Raw genomic sequence first — 23,597 nt, forward strand, 5'->3', positions numbered from 1 at the left:
GCTCCGCCTTGTGCGGCAGCTACAAAGCAGCTGCCGCAGGAGGCGGAGCCAGCCACAAAATGGCCGCCGCAGCTTCCCTCCAGTCTCGCAGTGACGATCCTGGTGCCGTGGTGGCAGTTGCCGCCAAAGCAGTTTTTAAAAATCCACACAGCCGATCAGAAGCTTTCCTAGACAAAAGCCCCCACTGGCCCTGTCCACTTTCTAAAAATTCTTGGAATTAAAAAAAACTTTCACGACTGTAGTGACTTTTCCCCTCTCTTTCTCTATGTGTGATTAGGCTTCAGGCTGTGGCCAAAAGAGCCGTATCAACATTAAAGGAAGGAAAAACTCCTGGCAGACATGAGGAAAGGTGTCGGCATGCGCCGTGGCGCCCGCGGGCACCACGTTGGCAACCGCTGGACAAACGGAACGCCTTTGCCGTTTATGTTCCCTGCACTCTGCAGGTCAACATCTTCCGGTGGTCCCCGGCCCGAAGGATGTCCATTTAGCCTCGACCAGGGCCAGGGCTTTCTCTGCCTTGGCCCCAGCCAGGTGGAACATGCTTCCAACTGAGATCAGGGCCCCGCAGGACCCGCTAGAGTTCTGCAGAGCCTGTAAAATGGAGCTGTTCCGCCAGACATCCATTACACCCGGGCCTCCCCTGCGATGTGGAGATGTGTTTAGTGATTAAACACCCAGAGACTCCGCCAAACGAGTTTCCCACCGCAGCATCGCCTACAAGGCGATCATCCAGTCATTGGATGCCCTAACCCAAGACTGGTTTTAGATTGTTTCAATCCCGTTGTATTATTTTAACCCTAGTCATTGTATTTAGTCATGCCGGCCACATGACCACGGGAACGTCTTAGGACAGCGCTGGCTCTTCGGCTTTGAAACTGAGATGAGCACCGGCCCCCTAGAGTCAGATTCGACTGGCTTTCGAGCAAGGGAACCTTTACCTTTACCTAGTAATTGTATATTACAGTTGCGACGTTCGCCGAGCCGACTTGTGCAACCTGCCCCGAGCCCGCTTGCGGGGAGGGTGGGATATAAGCTAAAAAAAATAAGTAAATAAAAGTAATGACTGTGTGAAATGGAAACTCGTGTTATCAGCTGTCACGTTGATATTGTTTTTTAACTCTTAATAGTTGCCAAGTTATTCTTTGGCAGTTTTTTTGTAAACATTAAAATTTATCGCTGTTCCCCCCACCCAAATAGATATAGAAAGTGTTTTTAAAAGGTCTGTGATTTACTTGTCGGTGTGCAAAGTTAACAGTGCTCACGCTTGCCCAGCTCAGACCACCTGAAACTGATTTGTCATTCCCCTCCTCCTCTCTTTTGAAATAAACTAGTGGGGCTCCAAAATGATTGAGAACGTCTCGGTGATTCCTCCTGGGACCGGAATGGCCCACCAGGTGAACCTGGAGTATTTGTCCAGGGTGGTGTTCGATGTTAAAGATTTCCTCTACCCGGACAGCGTGGTTGGCACCGATTCCCATACAACGATGGTCAATGGTTTGGGAATCCTGGGATGGGGTAAGTCCGCTCACTTAACTGTCCATTCGTTTCACTGTGACTTCTGCACAGTGGCGATTCTTGTCTTCTTCCCATCAGCTGCCTTGTATCCCAGCAAGGATGCTTAATGTAAGCCGCCCTGAGCCTGCATGCGGGGAGGGCGGGGTAGAAATGGAATTAAATAAATAAATAAATAAATAAATAATAACTATTCTTGGTTATTAGATGCTGTTGAAAGATACTGTATAAAACTAACAAGTAATACAGGATGTAAAAATATATAAAACTCAATAAAATGCTATTTTAAAAAAAATTAAATAAAAGTACAGAGACAGAGCAGTGTAGCGTAGTGGCCAGAGTGCTGGGAGTCTGGGTTCAAATCCCCACTGATCCACGAAGCCGACTAAGTCAGTGACTCTCAATTAACCTCCCCCCCCCAGGTGGTTGTGGGGATGAAGTGGAGGAGGGGAGAATCATATGTGCTTCATGGAGGAAGGGGGGGTAAATATTTGAGGGATTGATGGGAAAGGCGATATTTCAAAGTAGGAAGTGGTACTGGCGTAATGCTGGTGCTTTGAGAGAGAGTCAGTTTGGTGTGGTGGTTAGGAGTGCAGATTCTAATCTGGGAGAACCGGGTTTGATTCCCCCACTCCTCCACATGCAGCTGCTGGTGTGACCTTGGGTCAGTCATAAGTCCTCTCGGAGCTGTTCTCTCAAGAGCAGTTTCTATCAAGAGCTCTCTCAGCCCCACCTACCTCACAGGGTGTCTGTGGTGGGGAGAGGAGGGGAAGGGGATTGTAAGCTGCTCTGAGACTCCGAGTGAAGGGCAGGGTATAAATCCAGTCCCCTTGTCCTCCCTCCTCCTCCTTTTAACCCTCACGCTTGAGAATACTTTGATCTTGAGCTTTTCTTGTCTATTTAGGAAAGGACCTGTTGGAGGGCGAATGAGTGGCTGACTCTCACCCTGTTTTCCCCTCTGCCTCATGACTTCCCCCCCCCCTTTCCTCTTGGGTCTATGTAACATCATTTAGACTAAACATAGACCCAGTGTGGTGTAGTGTTTAAGGCATCAGACTAGGCTCTGGGAGAACTGGGTTCGAATCCCCACTCGTGCCGTGGAAGCTTGCTGGGTGACCTCGGGCCAGCCACACTCTCTCAGCCTAACCTTCCCCACAGGATCGTTGCGAGGGTGAAGCGGAAGAGAAGAGACCGTCGTGAACTGCTTCGGGTCCCCAGCGGGGGGAGAAAGGCAAAGTAGTCATGGATTAATATACAAACATAGACATCTGTACAATTCTTTTAGCTGCCCTGAGCCCCTGGGACAGGGCAGGCCGTGAGCACACTATTGGAGACGATATCTGGGGTCTGTAGCGACTCCAGTGTCAGTTCCTTCGGGGAGGGGGTTGTCTCTGGGACACCCCCCCCCCCCCCCCTCAGGCAAAGCCTCCAACGTGCTGCCAGATAAAGTGGGGGAAAGAACATAACACGCTGGGTTATTTGTTCCTGGAAAGTAACACGTTCTATTGATCGAAGTGACTTTTGCCCTGCAAAACTTTCAAGGTGGCTTACCATAGGGAGAAAAAATCATAACCCCACTAAAACAATTAACAATTTAAGAGAAGTAGAAGAAGAGATTGGATTCATACCCTGCCCTTCACCCGGAGTCTCAGAATGGCTTACAAACGCCTTCCCCTCCCCACCACAGACACCCTGTGCGGTCGGTGGGGCTGAGAGAGCTCTTTCGAGAACTGCTCTTGAGAGAACAGCTCTGAAGGAATTTGTGACTTGACCCAAGGTCACGCCAACAGCTGCAAGTGGAGGAGTGGGGAAATCAAACCCTGTCCTCCCAGATTAGAATCCGCACTCCTAACCACTACACCAAACCGACTCTCTCTCAAACCACCAGCATTATGCCAGTACCACTTCCTACTTTGAAATATTGCCTTCCCCATCAATCCCTGAAATATTTGTGACTGACCCAAGGTCACGCCAACAGCTGCAAGTGGAGGAGTGGGGAAATCAAACCCGGTTCTCTCAGATTAGAGTCTGCGCACTGAACCACACACTTAACCACTACAGCAGACAGAAACAGTAGATCATTAATAGTAGGGAAACTAAAGAAGACACAGCATCGTATTGAGAAGCTCTGGCATGTGAAGAGTTCTTGACGTGGTGCCTGAAAGGTTCCAAATAGACATCTCTGGGAAATGTAAGTGGGGCACCGCTACCGAAATAATACTTGGGGCAGCCCGCAGCTGGCTCCACTGCCTCCGTTCTTGTAGCCAACACTCCCGGAGCTACTTGTGTGAAGAAAGTATTTGTGGAAGGAGGAGATAGTTTCCTCTCGGTGGTTATTAAGGCAATGATGGAAAAGAACTCCAGACCATCACTGTGTTGCTCTTTGTTCGTTTTTTTAGAATTCGGTTATCATATGACTGTTAGGACTGTGCTACTTAAATCCTGCGTGCTAAGCCGATCTCGGAAGCTAAGCAGGGCCGGCCCTGGTTAGTACTCGGATGGGAGACCACCGAGGAAGGTCGTGATGCTGAGGCAGGCAGTGGCAGACCACCTCTCAATGTCTCCTGCCTTGACTTGGATGGGCCAGGCTAGCCCGATCTCATCAGATCTCAGAAGCTTAGGCAGGGCCAGCCTCGATTGGTACTTAGATGGGAGACCACCACGGAAGTCCAGGGACGCAACGCAAAATCAGGCAGTGGGGGGGCAAGCCGTCGCTGTTCATCTCCTGCCTTGAAAGCCCTGCAGGATTGCCATGAATTGGCCACGACTTGACAGCAGCCATAACAGCGGCCTAAATCTCGAAGGACTTCAACACCGTTTGGTCCGCAGCGCAGCGCGCGTGCCTTCCAGCGCGATTAAAACGAGGATGACGAGTAATTATTATTACTCTCCTCGCCGTGAAACGTTCAGCAGCCTTTAACTTCAGGCCAAAGGGGTTTACAAGGAGGCTCTTTCATGTTGAGCGATGATTCAGTCGCTTTAACGAGCCGTTAAAGGGCAGTCTTTTCTTCCTCCAGGTGTCGGCGGAATTGAGACAGAAGCGGTAATGCTGGGAATGCCGGTCACCCTCGCCTTACCTGAGGTGGTTGGGTGTGAACTGACGGGCACGGCCAGCCCGCTCGCCACATCAATAGACATCGTCCTGAGCATTACCAAGGTAAATCAGAGGCTGCTCCGTCTCTGCGCCGAGTTCTTGTTATGCAAGCTGTTCCAGAGAATTCTGGGTTCTTTTCCCACGGGAGGGATGGGGTTTTGTAAGCTCTCGACCACAGAAGCGATGCAGGGGAGATAACGAGGCCGTCTGTAGAGCTAGGGATTCCAGCTGGGATCTTTGCGCATGTTCAGTGCTGCCAGGGGTCGTTTCGTAGAAAAAGAGGTGGAGGGGCTCATTAGCATAACTCATTAGCATAACTCATTTGCATGTGCCACCACCCCCTGACATCACCGGAAGTGTGTCAGAAGGCAACACCCACCGCTCAGGCTCCACTGGACTGTTCTGGATTGCTAGCTATTGGGGGGACGGGGACGTGCAGATCTGTCCTCGCAGAGGAGGGAGAGCTTGTACCTGAATAAAATTTGGTCTTAAAGGTGCCACTGGACTATTTTGGTGTGGGGTGGGAGCTCTGCAACTTACCTGGCTACTTCTCGCTGTGACTGAGGGCTGCTGGGAGCAGGGGGTGGTGCTTGCTGTCTGTCTAGCTCTCTTTTGGTGTAGTGGTTAAGTGCGTGGACTCTAATCTGGGAGAACCAGGTTTGATTCCCCACTCCTCCACTTGCACCTGGCTGGATGACCTTGGGCAAGACGTAGTTCTGACAGGAGCTGTTCTTGAAAAAAGAGCAGTTTCTGTCAGAGCTCTCTCAGCCCCGCCTGCCTCACAGGGTGTCTGTTGTGGGGAGGGGAAGGGAAAGGAGTTTGTCAGCCGCTCTGAGACTCCCTTGGGTAGTGAAGGGTGGGGTATAAATCCAATCTCCTCCTCTTCTTCTTTTATCTCACAGGGTGTCTGTTGTGGGGAGGGGAAGGGAAAGGAGTTTGTAAGCCACTCTGAGACACCTTTGGGTAGGGAAGGGCAGGGTATAAATCCAATCTCTTCTTCTTTTACCTCACAGGGTGTCTGTTGTGGGGAGGGGAAGGGAAGGGAGTTTGTGAGCCCCTCTGAGACTCCTTTGGGTAGTGAAGGGCGGGGTATAAATCCAATCTTCTCCTCCTCCTCTTCTTCCTCTTCTTCTTCATCTTCATGACCCCCCTCACGCCCTGTTCATTTCCTTGGGCGTAGTTAGTACAGAACTGCTTGGCGCCACCATATTTCTCCTTGTTCCATATGCAATATTTCTGTGGGGTTTTTTGTTGCTTTTATCTCCCTAACAGCAACTAAGGCAAGCGGGGGTGTCTGGGAAATTCGTGGAGTTCTTTGGGTCCGGTGTTTCCCAGCTCTCTGTAGTCGACCGAACCACGATAGCAAATATGTGTCCGGAGTACGGTGCCATTTTGAGCTTTTTCCCTATCGACAATGTGACACTCAAGCATTTAAAGCATAGAGGTAAGTTCGGAGTTTCTCCCAGAAGGTCCATTTGCGGAACACTATAATTTTGCACCCCGTGTTTCGTTGCGGGATCACAGTTTTCTCGTGCAGAGATCTGTTTTCAGCTGTACTGCTGGCGTTCTATCCAACTGTCCCATGATACATCAGGCAGTCTTTAATTTGGCTATTGTTTTTTCATTAAGTGTGTTTACAGCCCAGCAGTTAGTTGCCAGATTTCTGTTTCTGCAATATGTGGGTGAAATCGAACAGAGGTTCTTCTGAACCTGGTAGCAAGCCTAGTTACAAGAGCATAGTTGACTTCTCAAGTAGCTGAAGTGTATTGTTATACATTGTAGAGAATCTGTGTCCTTTTTAAAAACAAGTTGTGCTTACATATGTTAAACTATGGGGAGCGGTGAATTTGTCGACGTTCCCTTACTGTATTGTATATTATTTTAACATGATCCCTTAAGGCAAGGGTGTCGAACTCATTTGTTATGAAGGCCGGATCTGACATAAATGAGACCTTGTTGGGCTGAACCATATGTGTCATAAAATGTAATGCCAGGTAGCAGAGATACAATCTTTATAAAGGTGGGGTTTTTTACATAAAATAAAAACATACTTAAAACATTTGCACTCTTGCAATATTTTGTTTATTTAACAGTGTCTGATAACGGACATCTCTTGCTCTGAATTACTGCATCAAAATGTCTGTGCTGTTGCAATCTTGAGTAGGCTGTTCGGGTGTGTACCTGTAAGCTGCAAACCTACGATGACGCAGCAGCAGCAGAACTGGAAGAAGAGGCAGAAGACAGCCAGTTCCACTGCGAGCCTGACAGAAGCCCTACGGGGCCCGGGCCACATGTTCGACACCCCTGCCTTAAGGGAAAAGCCTTTGCTTTAGTTTCATTTGCTTTATTGGTTGCTGTGGCTATGAGTGGTTGTGGCCTAGCAGGGACCAGACCAGGCCTTGCCTGTTTTCCAATAAAGTTCTGTTCTGTTTTGATACAAGATGCTGGGGAGTTACTACAGCCAGTGTTCCCTCTAAGCTGAGCTAGCTCACAGTTTTTTAGCCTCCGGCTCACACATTTGTATCTTAGCTCAGGAAGGATGGCTCCAGAGCAATCTATGCAGTAGCCAAATCACTCACTCACAACTTTAATGCCAGTAGTTCACAAAGCAGAATTTTTGCTCATGAGACTCCACAGCTTAGAGGGAGCATTGACATAACAGAATATTTTCTGGTTTTGTTTTTAAATGTTTCATTTAGGCTTTGACGAGGTGAAGCTGAAGTCCATAGAAGCATATCTTAAAACTGTGAAACTATTTAGAAATGATCAGCTTTCCACAGGAGAACCTGAATACTCCCAGGTAATTGCAGAATGGCTTTGCCTCTTTCAAAATACCTCTGTCAGTGAAAGTTTATATCCATCCTTTAAGAAGAAGAGTTGGGTTTTATACCCTGCTCTTCACTACCCAAAGTAGTCTCACAGTAGCTTACAATCGCCTTCCCTTCCTTTCCCCACAACAGACAACCTGTGAGATAGGTGGGGCTGAGAAAGCTCTGAGAGAACTGTGATTGTCCCAAGGTCTCCAAGCTGGCTTCGTGTAGAGGAGTGGGGAATCAAACCTGGTTAAGAAGTAGCATATAAAGAAAATATTTATAAAATGTTTTATACAGGGTATATCACTCCACATAAACTTGAAACGATCTACCCTAACGTATCAAATGTATGTTGGAAATATCAAAAAAATGCCGGGTCCTTTTATCATATGTGGTGGTTATGTGATGAAGTGAAAAAATATTGGTTTTGGTTCCATGAAATTTTACAAAAAATGTTAAAAAGTTCTATTCCCCTTTGTACCAGAATTATTTTTATTAAATATCTTACCAGAAAATTGTAAACAACAAGATTTTTATCTGATAATACATGTAACAACAGTGGCAAGAATACTCTATGCCAAATATTGGAGAACAAAGGAAGTACCTTTGAGAGAAGAACTTGTAAATAAAATTCTGGAAACTGCTGAAATGGATAAACTAGCTTTAACTCTGAAAGGACAACCGGAGACAATTTTTGAAAATACTTGGTCAAGACTTTATAAATGGATTGAAGAATATAACAAATAAAACATGTAGACATATAATATGGGTTAAGGATATAAAAACCTTTATTTTTACATATTTGCAAGAGAACTGTGTGGAATATACAAAAATTAATGTTTTGTTAAGGTATGAGAATTTTAAACGAGACATTTAAGGCGGTAATGGATGCCCTCATTTTATGTTACGTTTGTCTTTAAAAAATAAAAAATTGTTTACCATAAAAAGTAGCGTAGGTAAAAGGAAGAAACGTGGTGGATCTTGTAGATTCGTTCCTCTAGTGAAGGCAGTTTACTCGGGCTGAAAGAACTCTTTGAGCCTCTGGAGTCAGGGGAAGCCTCCTGCTGCAGAAGGAGAGCACCTCCTCTAGCGATCTGCGAACTGATCTGCCGGAGCCAGCCCAGTCTTTGCTGTGCTCAGAACGTGGCTTCTGTAATGTCATCCAAGCCTTATTCCCGGAAAGCCTTGATAGAGCTTTCCAGCAGCTTGGCACGATCCGTCGGCTCGTACGGGAAAAGCCAGAGCTCAGTGATGCATACACTGTGGGGCAATCGCTAACCCAATTGTCTTTCCCTCCCCGTCAGACCGTACACATAAACCTGGGTTCCATAATGCCGTGCGTCAGTGGCCCCAAAAGGGCGCAGGACAGAGTGGCCGTCACGGAGATGAAAAGTGATTTCCAGGCCTGCTTAAACGAGAAGGTAGGCACAGCTGAAGTGTGTCTTGACTGTCAGTCTTGCAATAGATTTGAATAGAAAGAATAATATCTTCTCTGGAAAAGGAACCCTCTTTTATCCCGTCATGGGGTCCCCTCTCCCAAGGATATAAATTCTTTCCTGTCAGTTGTAATGTTGGAGACCCAGCCCTAGGAGGAAAGGCTGAGGGACTTGGGGGATGTTCAGTCTTGAGAAGAGGAGGTTTAGGAGGGACACGATTGCTCTCTCGAAGGTACCGGCGGGATATTAGGATTCCTTTTTTTTTTACAGTAAGAGTTCTTCAGCAGTGGAATCAGCTACCTGGGGAGGTGGAGAGCTCCCCCTCCCTGGCCATCTCCAGGCAGCGGCTGGACAAACACTTGCCAGGGGTGCTCTAGGCCAGAGGTGGCCAAACTTGCTTAACGTAAGAGCCACACAGAATAAACATCAGATGTTCAAGAGCTGCAAGATGTGAACAGATATTAACACACGTCTTTTTATTGGGAAATGTGCAAATTTGCTTTTTACTAACATTAAACGAGGCTGACAAAAATAAAAACAAAAGGGGTAAAAAAAGATATTGATAATATTTATTTGTTTGCTAATGATATTCATTTGTCTAAGAGAGAGAGAAATAGAGAGAGAGGTGGAAAGAATGAAAGGGAGAGAGAGAGAGAGAGAGAGAGAAACAAAGTAAGCAAAGAGATGGGGGGAGGGAGGTGGAGGTGGAAAGAAAGCAACTTTAACTTCAAATGCATCCTCCAAGCCCACCGCCATGCCAGCTGGCTCGGCTTGGCGAAGGGATTTAAAGAGACAGATGCCTTCTCCAACCTGGCCGGTGGGAGGGGGGCTTTGAGAATGCCTTTAAAGTTGCTTTCTTTCTCTGCTCCCCCCCATTTCAAGCCTACCCAGGGAGGGGAACTCCGACTGGGGAAGGGAAGACCAATTGGGGAGGCCTGCCTCCCCTTCACTTCCCCAGCCGCCCTGCCGGGAGCTGCACAATATGCGTGGTTCCCGAGCGGCAGTTTAGCCACCCCGGCTGTAGGCTGATCCTGCATTCAGCAGGGGGTTGGACTAAATGGCCTGTAAGACCCCTTCCAGCTTTGTGTGTCTGATTCAAAAATTATAGGCCACGTCCAAGAGGCAGTTTCATGGTACTTCTGCTGGGGCACCAAAGCAGGTACAGCTGCCAGTCCTGTCACTGGGGGATCCCCATCCTCGGTCCTTGCTGCCGGCTCGCCGGCCCGCTCCAGCGATGCGGTGACATCACTCTTCCCCACATGCGCTAGTAGTGACATCAGTGTTTCCTTGGCAACACCGGACGCTCTGGCAAAAACCTCTGTGGCAAAGACTCGATTTTTGTGGTCACCTTTCTCATCCCCTAGGTCGGTTTTAAAGGCTTTCAGATCCCCCCCGAGAAGCAGCACGACGTCGTTCCGGTTGAGTTCGAAGGGAACGAGTACCAGCTGGCTCACGGGTCGGTCGTCATCGCGGCGGTGATCAGCTGCACGAACAACTGCAACCCCTCTGTGATGCTAGGAGCAGGTAGGCCACGGGGCGTTCCCTGCCAATGTTCTGTCTTGATTTTCTTCCCCCCCCCTGCTGAGCAGAGCCGTTCACATGAGCAGGATAGAACTGCCGTAATCTTCAGGAGGGCAGCGCAAGACCCCGTGCGGCTCCAGACTGCTGCTGAGCGGGGCTTCCTGTGTCAATGAGCATCCACGCATGCACACAGCTTAGCAGGAACACCGCCTACTACATGGAGATGTGAGGGGGCTGAACCAGGGGCCTTCCCCATGCAAAGTAGATGCTCTGCCACTGAACCTGGTATGATAAAATACGGGACGATGATCCAGATTAAGTTAGTCTCACAATTAATATGAGAACCCTAATAGGAAAAATATGTTTATAGAGACATGGTATACTTCTTTTGAGTATACGAATCAAACCACCTGCCAGAACTCCTCAGTACCTAAGAACTACTTAGGTTTTGTGGGTTTTTTAGTTATAGCTTGTTTGATAGATGAAAACAAAAGCTGTCATTATTTGGGGAGGTAATCAGTCCTGTATTAATGTAGCATGTGTATTGTTTTATATGTTAAATAAAAATATATTTAAAAAAATAACGAGGGGTCGCTCACATGCACAGCTTGGAGGGAAAACACCGTTTGCCCCCTAGAATTCTTTGTCCAAATCTGTATTAACTGGCTCCCAGAGAGCCAGTTTGGTGTAGTGGTTAAGTGCGCGGACTCTAATCTGGGAGGACCGGGTTTGATTCCCCACTCCTCCACTTGCACCTGCTGATGTGACCTTGGGTCAGTCATGAGCTCTGGCACAGCTGTCCTTGAAAAAGAGCAGTTTGTGTCAGAATTCTCTCAGCCCCACCCACCTCACAGGGTGTCTGTTGTGGGGAGGGGAAGGGAAAGGAGTTTGTAAGCCGCTCTGAGACTCCAAGTGAAGGGCAGGGTATAAATCCAATCTCTGCTTCTTCTTCTTCTTCTTCCCCCCCACCCCCCATATTTTTCATTAGGCTTGTTGGCCAAAAAAGCCGTTGAAGCTGGACTGACGGTTAAACCTTATATAAGAACGAGTTTGTCGCCCGGCAGCGGAATGGTCACGCATTATCTCAGTTCCAGTGGAGTACTGCCATACCTCAAGAAACTCGGGTACGGATTTCTTATATGCCGAAGGTTTTAAAAGGAATATGTGCAGAGCTATATCCAGAGTGTATCGAGGCCTTATCCGTGTGTGCTTAATGTAATGCCTCTGTCCTTGAAGTATAATCCTCAGGGCCAATTTAGCTCCAGTGCGCACGGGCTGTAAGGCAGGAATGGGGAGACAGCATGGCGCCTCTGGTGCAGTGGGTACTCATTCGGTGTCTCACAGAGAGCTGCATTCACAATTGCTGTTGATCAGAAGAGCCTGTCCCAGAATATGGGCAGGGCAAGGCGAGAGAGCCAGATCTTAGGACAACACAGCAGAGCCAGATCCCAGCCAAGAGTCCAGTCCAGGGGTCAAATACCAGTTTAGCAGCAGTCAGAGTTCATGGGTTGTTGAAGACGGCAGAGTCAAGGCAGTCCCAAGGTCGTTGATCAGCAAGGTTCTGGCAGGTCTAAAAACCAGAGTCAAGGGTCAGTCTAAAGGTCACAGGAGGCAGGCAGAGTCCAGAGCTGTGGTCATGAAGTCCACAGGGTTGTGACAGGTTGCTCCCACAATCTACAGTTCTCCAGGTCTGACTTACATAGGCGTTCCTTAACAAGCCTGCTTGGAGGTGCTCCTGCACTAAGAACTGTTATCATCAAGCAGCCGGCGCCAAGCCAAGAGGGGAGCACTCTGCCCGTGGGTTCTCAAGTCTTGTCGGAGCCTTTCCCTTCGCTGTTCAATTAATGAAGGGGAGGCTGGTGGGCTGCTTTCCTGCAGCTGTGCTTTGTGAGCTACATGGGTCGAGGTCAGCTGCCGGCAGTGAATCTTGAGGCTCCCCTATCTCTAACTCACTTAACTTCAGCTGGTCCACAACTCTCTGCATATGGCTCCTCGACTCCTGAGGAGTCTTCAGCCACACTGGTCAAGCTGGCCGACGACAGAGCCATGTTTACTTCCACCCCCGGCATGAGGCCTGTACCTCTGGGAGGCATGCCCTTTATCTGTTCCTCCAGTGGCAGCAATTTGCAGGTGGGAAGCCCCTGCAGCCGCAAGGCCCAGCAGGCAAGGGCCTTGCCCTCTTTCCTGGAATATGGTGCATATGCCCTGTTGGGAAACAGTGCCAAGAAGAGCCATGGATGGCATGCCAAAGAGCCACATGAGGCTCCCAAGCCGCTGAGCGAGCATCATTGTTCTAGTGCACAGACTATAGATTTACTGGTCTCTGGTCCATTTTTGATGTTTCAGTTTCATGGCTGCCTCAAATGACTGAGAGTCAGTGTGGTGTATTGGTTAAGATCATGGACTCTAATCCGGGAGAACCAGGTTTGATTCCCCACTCCTCCACTTGCACCTGGCTGGAGGACCTTGGGTCAGTTACAAGTTTTTTTCAGAGCTGTTCTCTCATGAGCAGTTCTCAAAAAAGCTCTCTCAGCCCCACCTCTCTCACACAGGGTGTCTGTTGTGGGGAGGGGAAGGGAGAGGAGTTTGTAAGCCACTCGGAGACTCCTTTGGGTAGTGAAGGGCAGGGTATAAATCCAATCCCCTCTTCTTCTTCTCTTCCTAGTCCATAATCCAGGAGCTAGTTACTTTGCCCGCTAAACTTGATTTTAACCTATTTCCCCTCAGCTCATGAGACGTTTCCAAGAGACCCTTTGGTCACGGTGTGTTTCTTGCATTTAGAATCTATTCATTCTTTGAGTCAAAGATGTTGCCCCTGCTTAGGGAAAGGTGGGCTAGTGTTCTGTTCATCGAGATCTATTTCTGAAATCCCTAGTTACACCCAGCCCTCTTGTGAATACTTAAATTGGTAAAAATGGGTTTTGTGGCAAATCCAAGTGGTATGTCATTGTGTTTCAACGACCGAATAGCAAAGAACGAGAGAGCGGGGTTCACCCCAGCACCGCTAACCTTCTCCTGCAACCCTCTTTTCCTCTACAGATTTGACGTTATTGGCTATGGGTGCTCTACATGCGTTGGGAATACCACTCCTTTGCCAGAAGCCATTCAGAATGCGATAATGCAGGTGTGTCTTAACAGCAGGAAAAAAACTGTCCTGTCGACTGGCTAAGAGACAAAGAGCTGAGCTACTAATAAAGCCCTGCCATGGAAATCCAGCAGAGAAACAGGAAAATTGTGCTGAGAAATGTGTTTGTGTATGTTTGTTGTGGCAGAATTCTGGATCATGGGGAGCTCATTCTCACAGAAACAGACTTTGGTGCTTCCCAGGAAGCACTGCAGCAGTGTGCACAACGCCTGCGTCCTAGAAGCGGTGCCCGGCTGTGACCTTTGCCACATGCAGAGTTTACATTCCTGTGCTGAGCCGTGCCATCTCCATAGATAAAACTTTGTAGATTAAGGTCATGCCTGTCTCCGGAAATGGAGTCTCCCGACTTGCTTCCGATAACCTAGGAGTGTTCAGGGTTCGCAGTGTGTTTTTTTGGGAAGAGGATGGGTCTGGTTGTCATTACGTTTATGGGTTTGTTCTGGCACTACCTTGCCTTCATTCAGAAGCAAGAAGGTATATCTACAAGGGCTTTTCAAAGGGTAGAGGCTGCCTCCTGATCGCCTGCTTGAAGCCATAGCGGCCAGCGAGGGGAGATCTCTTCAGTTTGGTGTAGTGGTTAAGTGCGCAGGCTCTAATCTGGGAGAACCGGGTTTGATTCCCCACTCCTCCACTTGCACCTGGCTGGATGACCTTGGGCAAGCCGTGATTCTGATAAGAGCTGTTCTTGGAAAAGAGCGGAAGGGAAAGGAGATTGTAAGCCGCTCTGAGACTCCGAGTGAAGGGTGGGATATCAATCCAATCTCCTCTTCTCTCTCTTCATACTAGGTAATTTGCATACACGGTTTCTTATTAACTTGGATGTCTACTCTAATTTTTTTTAATTAGGTTTAAAAAAAAACAATTTAAATTTATTCAATACATTCTACATACATATCACCCCCCAAAAAAGGAAAAGAACAAAAATTTAAAATATTCTGGGGTGTGGAGTAAACTTTAACAGTAAAATTCATAAAAACAGAGACTTATACAATCAAGAAGAAGAGAAGGGGGATTTATACCCCGCCCTTCACTACCCGAAGGATTTATACCCCGCCCTTCACTACCCGAAGGAGTCTCGGAGGGACTTACGATCTCCTTTCCCTCCCCCTCCCCACAACAGGCACCCTGTGAGGTAGGCAGGGCTGAGAGAGCTCTTTCGAGGACTGCTCCTGAGAGAACAGCTCTGAGAACTTGTGACTGATCCAAGGCCACACCAGCAGCTGCCTGTGGAGGAGTGGGGAATCAAACCCAGTTCTCCCAGATTAGAGTCTGCACACTTAACCACTGCACCAAACTGGCTTAAGGGATATGTCCAGGGCAAGGAAGGTCAACATTATATCTCAGGCTTGATCAGAAAATTGCCCCCCACAAAATATTTTGGAATTTACCCCTTACTGCAGGAGAAGGACCTCTTTTACACCCTCCTTCCCTGAAATACCTGGGTTGTTGTTGTTCAGTCACACAGTCGAGTCCGACTCTTCGCGACCCCATGGACCAGATCACGCCAGGACTTCCGGTCTTCCGCTATCCTCTGAAGTTTGCTCAACTTCATGTTCGTTGCATCTATGACACTGTCTAACCATCTCATCCTTTGCCGTCCCCGTCTTCTTTGACCTTCAATACCTGGGTCCTGCCAACAGAAAAAAACAAAAAACCCTCCAAATTCACATACAAACTAAAGGGGGAAAGGATGCGTAGAGCAGTGTTCCCTCTAAGCTGAGTTAGTGTGAGGTCGCTCACAGTTTTTTAGCCTCCAGCTCACACATTTTTGTCTCGGCTCAGGAAGGATGGGGCTCCAGCGCAGACTAATTTATGCAGCAGCCAAATTACTGGCTCACAACTTTCATGCCAGTAGCTCTCAAAGGAGAATTTTTGCTCACAAGACTCCACAGCTTAGGGGGAGCTTTGGCCTAGAGTACTCTCGATATTTTGGTAATAAGGATCAATAAAGCAGAACTCGATGCAAGCTCATGTCCTCTTCTCTGGTTGGGAACTTGGTGCCCTTGCTCCTCCCAGAGGAGGCTGAGACCCGGGTGGACTCCTCGGTTCAGCCTCCCCAGATTCACACACACACACACACACAACCTTTGTTTCTTTCTTTTCAGGGTGACTTAGTTGCTTGTGGAGTTTTGTCCGGAAACAAGAACTTCGAAGGCCGCCTCTGCAGCTGCATCCGTGCCAACTACCTTGCGTCTCCGCCTTTGGTCGTGGCTTATGCTGTAGCAGGGACTGTGAATATCGATTTCCAGACTGAGCCATTAGGTAACTGCACCCATCCGAGCTCGTATTTAATCTTAGACTTGCGTCCAGAAGCTTTCACAGCGTTTTTAAGGAGCCTTTGAAAGTTCCCAAGGGTGGTCGGCAAACCAAGCATTTATGTTTTGGACTATTAAACCTGATTTGTCAGCAGCAGGTGGGAGAAATAATCAGAGGATAAGAAATCCCGTTCATAAATTCGAGTGCTAAAGTATGTGGGCAAATCAAAAAGCAAATCCCAAACCGTTAAAATATTTTTAAAAGTAAATTTAAAGGGGGGGGGGAATCAATCCCAGGATTTAGATGATAAATACATTCTTCTGGCTTTTAAGAGCAGAAAGAATAAATGTAATTACAAAGAGTTATAACTCCCTGATCACTACCAGCCAAGAGAAATCAAAGGTGAAAATCATGCTAGCAGACAGGAAACTCGGCAACAAGCAGTGTTATAAAGCAAGCCCCCCTCCCTTTTTGGGTTTTTTTTTGGGGGGGGAGTTATATGTGCGTATGTGTATGCACCTGGAAGTCATGGCGCCCTCTGGTGACTGCCCCCTACTGGGGGCCTGGAGGATATTCAGAGAGTTGTGCTGAATAAAGCCTGCCCCCGCCTCTGGTATTCCAAGGAGGTCTCCCATCCAAGGACTTGCCAGAGTCGACCCTGCTTAGCTTCCGAGATCTGATGACATCGGGCTGGCCTGGACTATCCATGTCCAGGCATAAAGCAAGCCCTTTGAGTGGAATATGAACCAACTAGAGAAGAAATGAGTCAGTGATTCAATGTCTGCTCTTCCGCATGGGCCAGAATCTCTGGGCTAGAGGGACTTAAGCACAGCGGCCCACTGTTTCCGCCCAAGGCAGTGCCATTCACCCAGGCTAAAAAAAAAAAGAAGCACTGATAATATAATAGGGTCCGTAAGAAAGTTAACGTATTTGTTTCCGGACGGGAAATAAAGGGAGTTGGAATGCCCCAGTCAAGTGCAGAACAAACTCTTTCAGCGTCCTAAACCAGACCTCCGATCGCTTGCTTCCCATCCCCTAACCCTAAGCACAATAAAATGGCAAGCAGAAGGGCAAACAGAATGAGGCCAGCAAAGAGGAAAGATGAGCTTCTAAAGTAAATTCCATAATGTTGGGGCAACCACAGAGCAGGCCCTGTCTCCTGGTAAATACTAATTGCCCTAGCCGAGATGGGTACTCCGAGCATCCCTTTGGGGTTTTCTCCAAATGCAGCTTCAAACAGCGACTAGTGGATCGCGCAGGGTAGGCCAGATGGCACAGCCATAAGATTTCTCCCTATCTGCCTTTTAAAGCCCCAAAAACAAAGCTTCTTTTTGTTAACAAGATGCAGCCACTTCTATCTTCTGCCAAAAAGGAAAAAAAATGCCTAGTTTACATGAGAGCAAACTGGGACCTTTATGTCATTCTGCCCATTCCAAACAAAAAGTATGTACAAGAGGGTATGTTGAAAGAAGCAAAGTCACAAAGCTAGAGCTGTGTCTCAGATAGCTTGGGCTTGCCCGGTCCCCTCATATCTCAGAAGCTAAGCAGGGTCAGCCCTGGTTAGCACTTGGATGGGAGACCACCAAGGAAGTCCAGGGTTGCTACGCAGAGGCAGGCCATGGCAGAACCACCTCTCCTTGTCCGCCCTGACCTGGATGGTGCAGGCTAGACTGCTCTCATCAGATCTCAGAAGCTAAGCAGGGTCGGCCCTGGTTAGTACTTGGATGGGAGACCAGCAAGGAAGTCCAGGGTCGCTACGCAGAGGCAGGCAATGACAGAACCACCTTTCCTTGTCTGCCCTGACCTGGATGGTGCAGGCTAGACTGATCTCAGATCTCGGAAGCTAAGCAGGGTTGGCCCTGGTTAGTCCTTGGATGGGAGACCACTCAGGAAGCCCAGGGTTGCTATGCAGAGGCCGGCCATGGGAAACCCGCCTCTGAACGCCTCTTGCTTTAAAAACCCTACCGTTGGCTGTGCCTCGGCAACACTTTCCACCACCCCATCGGCCGTAGAATGAGATTTACACTCAGGAAATGAATCTGAGTTGCACTGTTAGAGCAGTCCTAGGACAACATAATAAACAATAGCACGGCTTAAAAGCTTGATTCTGTTTGGATGTCCATATAGGGTTGTTTTTTTTATTTTTTTAAAAAAAGTAATTCAAAGAGAATGTAAATGTCCTTGGTATCTTTTGAAGTGACTGTTGTCGCCGTCTGCGAAAATTTCTTCCCTAGGAGTTGATCCCGCCGGCAAAAGCATCTTCTTGCACGATATTTGGCCCAGTAGAGAGGAGCTTCATCAGGCGGAAGAAGAGTTAGTGATATCATCCATGTTTAAAGAGCTGAAGGAGAAAATGGAGGTTGGTTAACTGTACATATATGATATAAGAACATAAGAAGAGCCCTGCTGGATCAGACGTATGCTGGTCCATCTAGTCCAGCATCTTGTCTCACACAGTAGCCAACCAGTTCCTCTGGAGGGCCAAAAACAGGGCCTAGAGGCCAAGGCCTTCAAAAGAACATCAGAGGAGCCCTGCTGGATCAGACAAGTGGTCCATCTAGCCCAGCCTCCTGTCTCACACAGTGGCCAACCAGTTCCTCTGGAGGGCCAAAAACAGGGCCTAGAGGCCGAGGCCTTCAAAAGAACATCAGAAGAGCCCTGCTGGATCAGACCAGTGGTCCATCTAGCCCAGCATCCTGTCTCACACAGTGGCCAACCAGTTCCTCTGGAGGGCCAACAACAGGGCAGAGTGGCCAAAGCCTTCTCCTGATGTTGCCTCCTGGCACTGGGATTCAGAGATTGACTGCCTCTGAATGTGGAGGTTCCCTATTAAATGTTGTTAACTCTATTACATTTTTATTGCGTCCTTCCTCCATAGAGCTTAGGGCAGCGTATATCGTCCGTGTTCCCCTTTGTCTTCACAGCACCCCTGTCAGTGAGGTTAGGCTGAGAGACGGTGACCGGTCCAGAGTCGCCCAGTAAAGGGCAGACTGCACATTATGCTGAGACTTCTGTGTCTGCAACTTGCAAGTGCTACAGGAGAAAGGCCCCGTTTTGTAGTTGGGGAGGGATTGTGTTTTAATCCTTTCTCCTGCTCCACTTTCTTAACCAGGAAGACACCTGTGAGCTGATATTTTTGGGGAGCAAAAAAATTGGATTGCAGGCAAGTTAACTGTGAACTTAGAAGTCGCAAAGGAAAGGGGTTGCATTTTTATCTAGGCTTGATGCCTAGGACAGAGCAGTTTTATCCCACTGTCCCTCGAAGGAGCTCAGGGTGGTATGCACAGTTCTCCGTTTTACCCTCACAACAACCCTGTGAGGTAGGTTAGACTGAGAGATTTTTTAAAAGAGTTTTATTAGTTTATACATAGAAATGCGGGAAGGGAAAAGAAGAGGGGGAAAGATTACAGAGATATATTAAAAACATCCAATTTAATATTCTGCTTGCAAATCTTCTCGTACAAGTGTCACAACTCTTGTGACCATCATTCTTATTGTTCTCCATTTAATCTTAGTTTCTCAGTACTTATGTTTTAACCAGTCGTAAAAAGCCCTCCATGGTCCCATAAATTCTTCTTCCATTTTTCCTTTTAGTATAGTTGTCAATCTGTCCATTTCAGCACATTCCATAATCTTCATTATCAACTCATTAAGCGTTGGGATTTTCAGTGTCCTCCAATGTCATTGCGAATAAAATTCTAGCTGCTGTTATAACATGTAAAATAAAGTATCTATGGTTCTTATCTAAGATCTGGTAGACAGTTTAACAGGAATATTTCTGTTTTAAAAGATATTGTAATATATTCAACACTTGATTGTAAAAAAGTACGTACTCCAATCTAGTATTTATGCACCTTTTTTAAGCACTGTGATGTTGAGCAATTCATGTTTTTAGTATAAGCAAGAGGGGTAACTGAACTGGTTCCCCCAGTTACCCTTACGCGTGACCTCCATTTTTTTTGCAGAAAGGAAACAAGCGGTGGGATTCTCTAGAAGTGCCGGAGTCCGTTTTATTCACATGGGATTGGAAGTCAACGTACATTAGATGCCCTTCCTTTTTTGATAAGCTTGTAAGTATGTCAAACTTTCATTTGTTGAATCGGCGGTGTTTTAAAATTATTTTTATTTACTTGATTCTTTTATCCCCCGCCGCCTTCTCCCCAATGGGGACCGAAAGCGGCTTAAATCATTCTCTCTTCCATTTTATCCTCACAATAACCGTGTGAGGTAGGTTTAGAGATGTAAAATTTCGGGAAATTTTGAATTTTTTGGGGAGAAACGGAAATTTTTGGGAAAATTGAAAAAAATGCTACATTAGCACTTCTTTTGTCTTTTCTAGATTGAAAGTCATTCTTTTACTTTAGGAACATAAAATATGACTATGGACATTTTTACTTGGCATGAAATTATCACAACTAGCATATTAAAAATATAGTTTGTCCAAACAGTTATTACAAACAGAATACCCGCCCACATGCAAAAACAAAACTGAAACCTTTTTCTTTTCTCATGACAATAGCACCTCCTAAAGGAAGAAATGCGTCTTGTTCTTGCATTGGAGAGTTCAGTTTGTAACCTAGGACTTGCTTGTCAGTGCACAGAAATTAGATCAATCTGATACCATATATCAGATTGATCGATTTGGAGGCGATTTGGAAAATATTTGAACACCTTGTCCTAAAATATTTTATTCATCATGTTAAAATAAAACGTTCCATAATCAATTTCTTTTCTTTTCTTTTTTCAATTTTTCCAATTTTTTGGAAAAAAACAAAAAAGGCTTCAGGAAAAAAACGTTTTTTTCCCCGAATTTTTCCGGGTTTTTTCCAGGCCTTCACATCTCTAGGTAGGATAGGCTGAGAGACTAAGTGGCCCATGGCACAAGTGGGGATTCGAGCCTGGGTCTCCCAGATAGGTCTGGGCACTCTTCATTTACCACCTTGTCTCTCAGTGCTAGCCAAGGGCGATATTTTGGGCCTGATTGAATGGCGTGTCTAGTTATTTTCCTTACTGGAAAGGAGTACACTGTCAGAGATTTATTTATTTATTTATTTATTTCACTTATACCCCGCCCTCCCCGCAAGCGGGCTCAGGGCGGCTTACATAGGCACAACTGTGCAATAAAATACAACAAGATTAGAACAGTTAAGAAAGAGATGAAACCCAGGCCCGCAGCTACACAGCCCCACAAGAATTTCTCCCGTACATCCTTTTTTCAATCATTTTAAAACATTTTGTAAAAGGCGTGCACTCCTTTAAGCAGCGTGGGGTGCTGTAGTTGACTAATTCCTGCACTGAGCAAGGGGGTTGGAGTAGGTGACCTCTAGCATCCCTTCTAACTCTCTGTCAAGAAACTGGTCTCCTTTAAGAGAGTTTTTCTGCCTATATGTTAGCTTTCTTGATTATAGAAGTCATCACCCCCACCTGCCAGCTTGTTCTCAGAATGGTTGCTTAGGCTGGCAGGAGTGATTAACTTGCAGCAGCTGAGAACTGTCATTTAAAGTGGTTGACAGCCTGCAGTGTAGGGATCTATCCTGGCAACAGCTTTCTATCGGCTAAACGGCTTTTCTTTCTGCACTGAAAACTTCAGCTCCTCCAGGGGGGAAAATTGCTGCACAAGCCACAAAATCCTGGCTACAGGCCTGATGAAACCTCTTTGGAGCCAGCTTCCATTTTATGACCAAACGTGCGTTGAATGAAGCAACCGGGAAGGCTGCCTTACTTCTGTTCTTTTGTACATCAAACAGGCCAAAGAACCACTTCCTGTTCAATCCATCGAAAACGCACACGTCTTGCTGCATTTGGGGGATTCCGTCACAACCGATCATATCTCACCTGCCGGGAGCATCGCAAGAGGAAGTGCGGCTGCCAGATACTTGTCGAGCAAAGGGTACGGACATTGGGAAGATCGGTTGGGGTTCCAGGCGATCTTCAACAAATTACTTTCTTCTATCAGCGTACAGTGAGTAGCGGCCGCCATAACTAAGGACGGGTTAAAGTAGGGTTCAGTGCGCTTCTCTCGCTGTGAGTCAGGATTTGTGCAACAACCCTTTTATCCACAGAGACAGAAAAACGTCAAATACTGGGATCTCGGGCTTTAACTTCTCTCAAGGAGGCGATTGCTTCAGTCTCGCCGATGATCTATTGCGGGCCTCTTCATTTCCCCTCTGAATTCTTAGTCAGCAGAATATGGAGGCAGACCTAGTCCTCTGAGCATCTCTCGTGGTCTTTTCTAGCCTCACCCCCCGCGAGTTCAATTCGTACGGCGCCCGGCGAGGTAATGACGCCATCATGACAAGAGGCACCTTTGCAAACATCAAGCTGTTAAACAAATTCATCGGGAAGCCGGCTCCTAAAACGATTCACTTCCCAACGGGAAAGACGGTGAGGAGAACACGGTTGTTCTAACAGAGCTGTTTACGGGCGTCTGTCTAGGAATTGGCTGTGATCTCACCTCCCCCCCCCCTCTCTTTTTTTAAACTGCAGATGGATGTCTTTGATGCAGCAGAGGCATATCAGAAAGCGAACATCCCACTGATTATCTTGGCAGGCGCAAAGTACGGACAAGGGAACTCCAGAGACTGGGCTGCCAAAGGACCTTTTTTACTGGTACATTTGTTAATTGTATTAATAAGTATGAAGGTCCTAGAAACCCTTGTCACGTCAGGCTATTTTCTGTTAAGCATTCTTCAGGGTCAGTCCGTTTTTTCACTTCAATCTGTCTCTTGAAAGACACACAAATAAGTCCTGTCCGGAACTGCCAGCAATCAGGAGAGTGAGACGCTACAGGAATGGTCAAAATAACGACAGTGACTTCAGGGGTTACACCACTTCAGTCTGTCTCTTGAAAGACACACAAATAAGTCCTGTCCGACCTTTGAAAGTTCAAAACGGCCAGCAATCAGGAGAGTGAGACGCTTCAGGAATGGTCAAAACAACGACAGTGACTTCAGGGGTTACACCAGGGGTCCCCCAACCTTTTTGAGGCTGGGCGGGCACCTTTGGAGATTCCGACACAGTGTGGTGGGCACAGCCACAAAAATGGCAGCGTAGTTCCAGTCATCCAGGAAAGACCCTTGTGCTGTGGTGACAGCTGCTGTTCAAGCAACGTCTTTGAAAATGTGCACCGACAAATATCCAGTGGCCACTCAGAAGCCTTGCTGGGTAAAAGCCCCACCCACTTTCTAAAAGCACTTGGCGAGCACCAGGAAAGGTGTCGTGCTCCATGCTGGGAACCCCTTGGATACGCCAGGAGCTACACAATGCACCAGAGAGGATGGAAGCAGCCCCAATTTTATTTGCTGTTTATTATCTTGCGTAAGCTATCTCCTAGGATCCTTCAGGGTTGGAGAGCAGGCTCAAAATCGAATAAATTACCCATCTTCCGTTTTTGACCATTTTTCAGAGCCGTCCTAAGCAGTGTTAAAAAACCTTCTAAGCACATTAGAAGGGTATGACTGTGTTTAGGTTGACTGCAAACAAGCAAGTTGAGACCCATGCTCCCTCTAAGTTGTGGAGTCTTGGGAGCAAAAATTTCACTTTGTGAGCGACTGGCATTACAGTTGTGAGCGAGTGGTTTGGCCACTGCATAAATTAGTTTGCTCCGTAGCCCTCCTTCCTGGGCTAAGGCAAAAATGTGTGAGCTGGAGGTTAAAAAACTGTGAGCTTGCTCACACTAACTCAGCTTAGAGGGAACACTGGTTGAGACCACAGTTTTATTTATTTACTTTTAAAATATCCCGCCTTCCTCCCCATTGGAGACCCAAAGCAGCTTGCGTCGTTCTCCTCTCCTCCTTTTCAGTCATCACAACAATCCTGTG

At 47.2% G+C, this 23,597-nt stretch overlaps 1 protein-coding gene across 1 annotated transcript in view; it reads left to right on the top strand.

Moving 5' to 3' along the window:
- The window catches only part of IREB2 (iron responsive element binding protein 2), a 59,913-nt gene that overhangs the window by 30,949 nt on the left and 5,367 nt on the right, over positions 1-23,597 (top strand). The window contains exons 7-20 of the mRNA XM_015409720.1: positions 1,332-1,515; positions 4,530-4,669; positions 5,879-6,050; positions 7,306-7,406; positions 8,724-8,840; positions 10,220-10,379; positions 11,365-11,500; positions 13,416-13,500; positions 15,627-15,783; positions 18,012-18,136; positions 19,743-19,847; positions 21,525-21,667; positions 22,014-22,161; positions 22,264-22,386. Coding sequence (XP_015265206.1) covers positions 1,332-1,515; positions 4,530-4,669; positions 5,879-6,050; positions 7,306-7,406; positions 8,724-8,840; positions 10,220-10,379; positions 11,365-11,500; positions 13,416-13,500; positions 15,627-15,783; positions 18,012-18,136; positions 19,743-19,847; positions 21,525-21,667; positions 22,014-22,161; positions 22,264-22,386 — 1,896 coding nt within the window. The remainder of the gene's footprint in view (positions 1-1,331; positions 1,516-4,529; positions 4,670-5,878; positions 6,051-7,305; positions 7,407-8,723; positions 8,841-10,219; positions 10,380-11,364; positions 11,501-13,415; positions 13,501-15,626; positions 15,784-18,011; positions 18,137-19,742; positions 19,848-21,524; positions 21,668-22,013; positions 22,162-22,263; positions 22,387-23,597) is intronic.

Source organism: Gekko japonicus, unplaced genomic scaffold (assembly GCF_001447785.1).
Source record: "Gekko japonicus isolate JY-2015 unplaced genomic scaffold, Gekko_japonicus_V1.1 scaffold3628, whole genome shotgun sequence".
In the NCBI taxonomy this organism is placed as follows: domain Eukaryota; kingdom Metazoa; phylum Chordata; class Lepidosauria; order Squamata; family Gekkonidae; genus Gekko; species Gekko japonicus.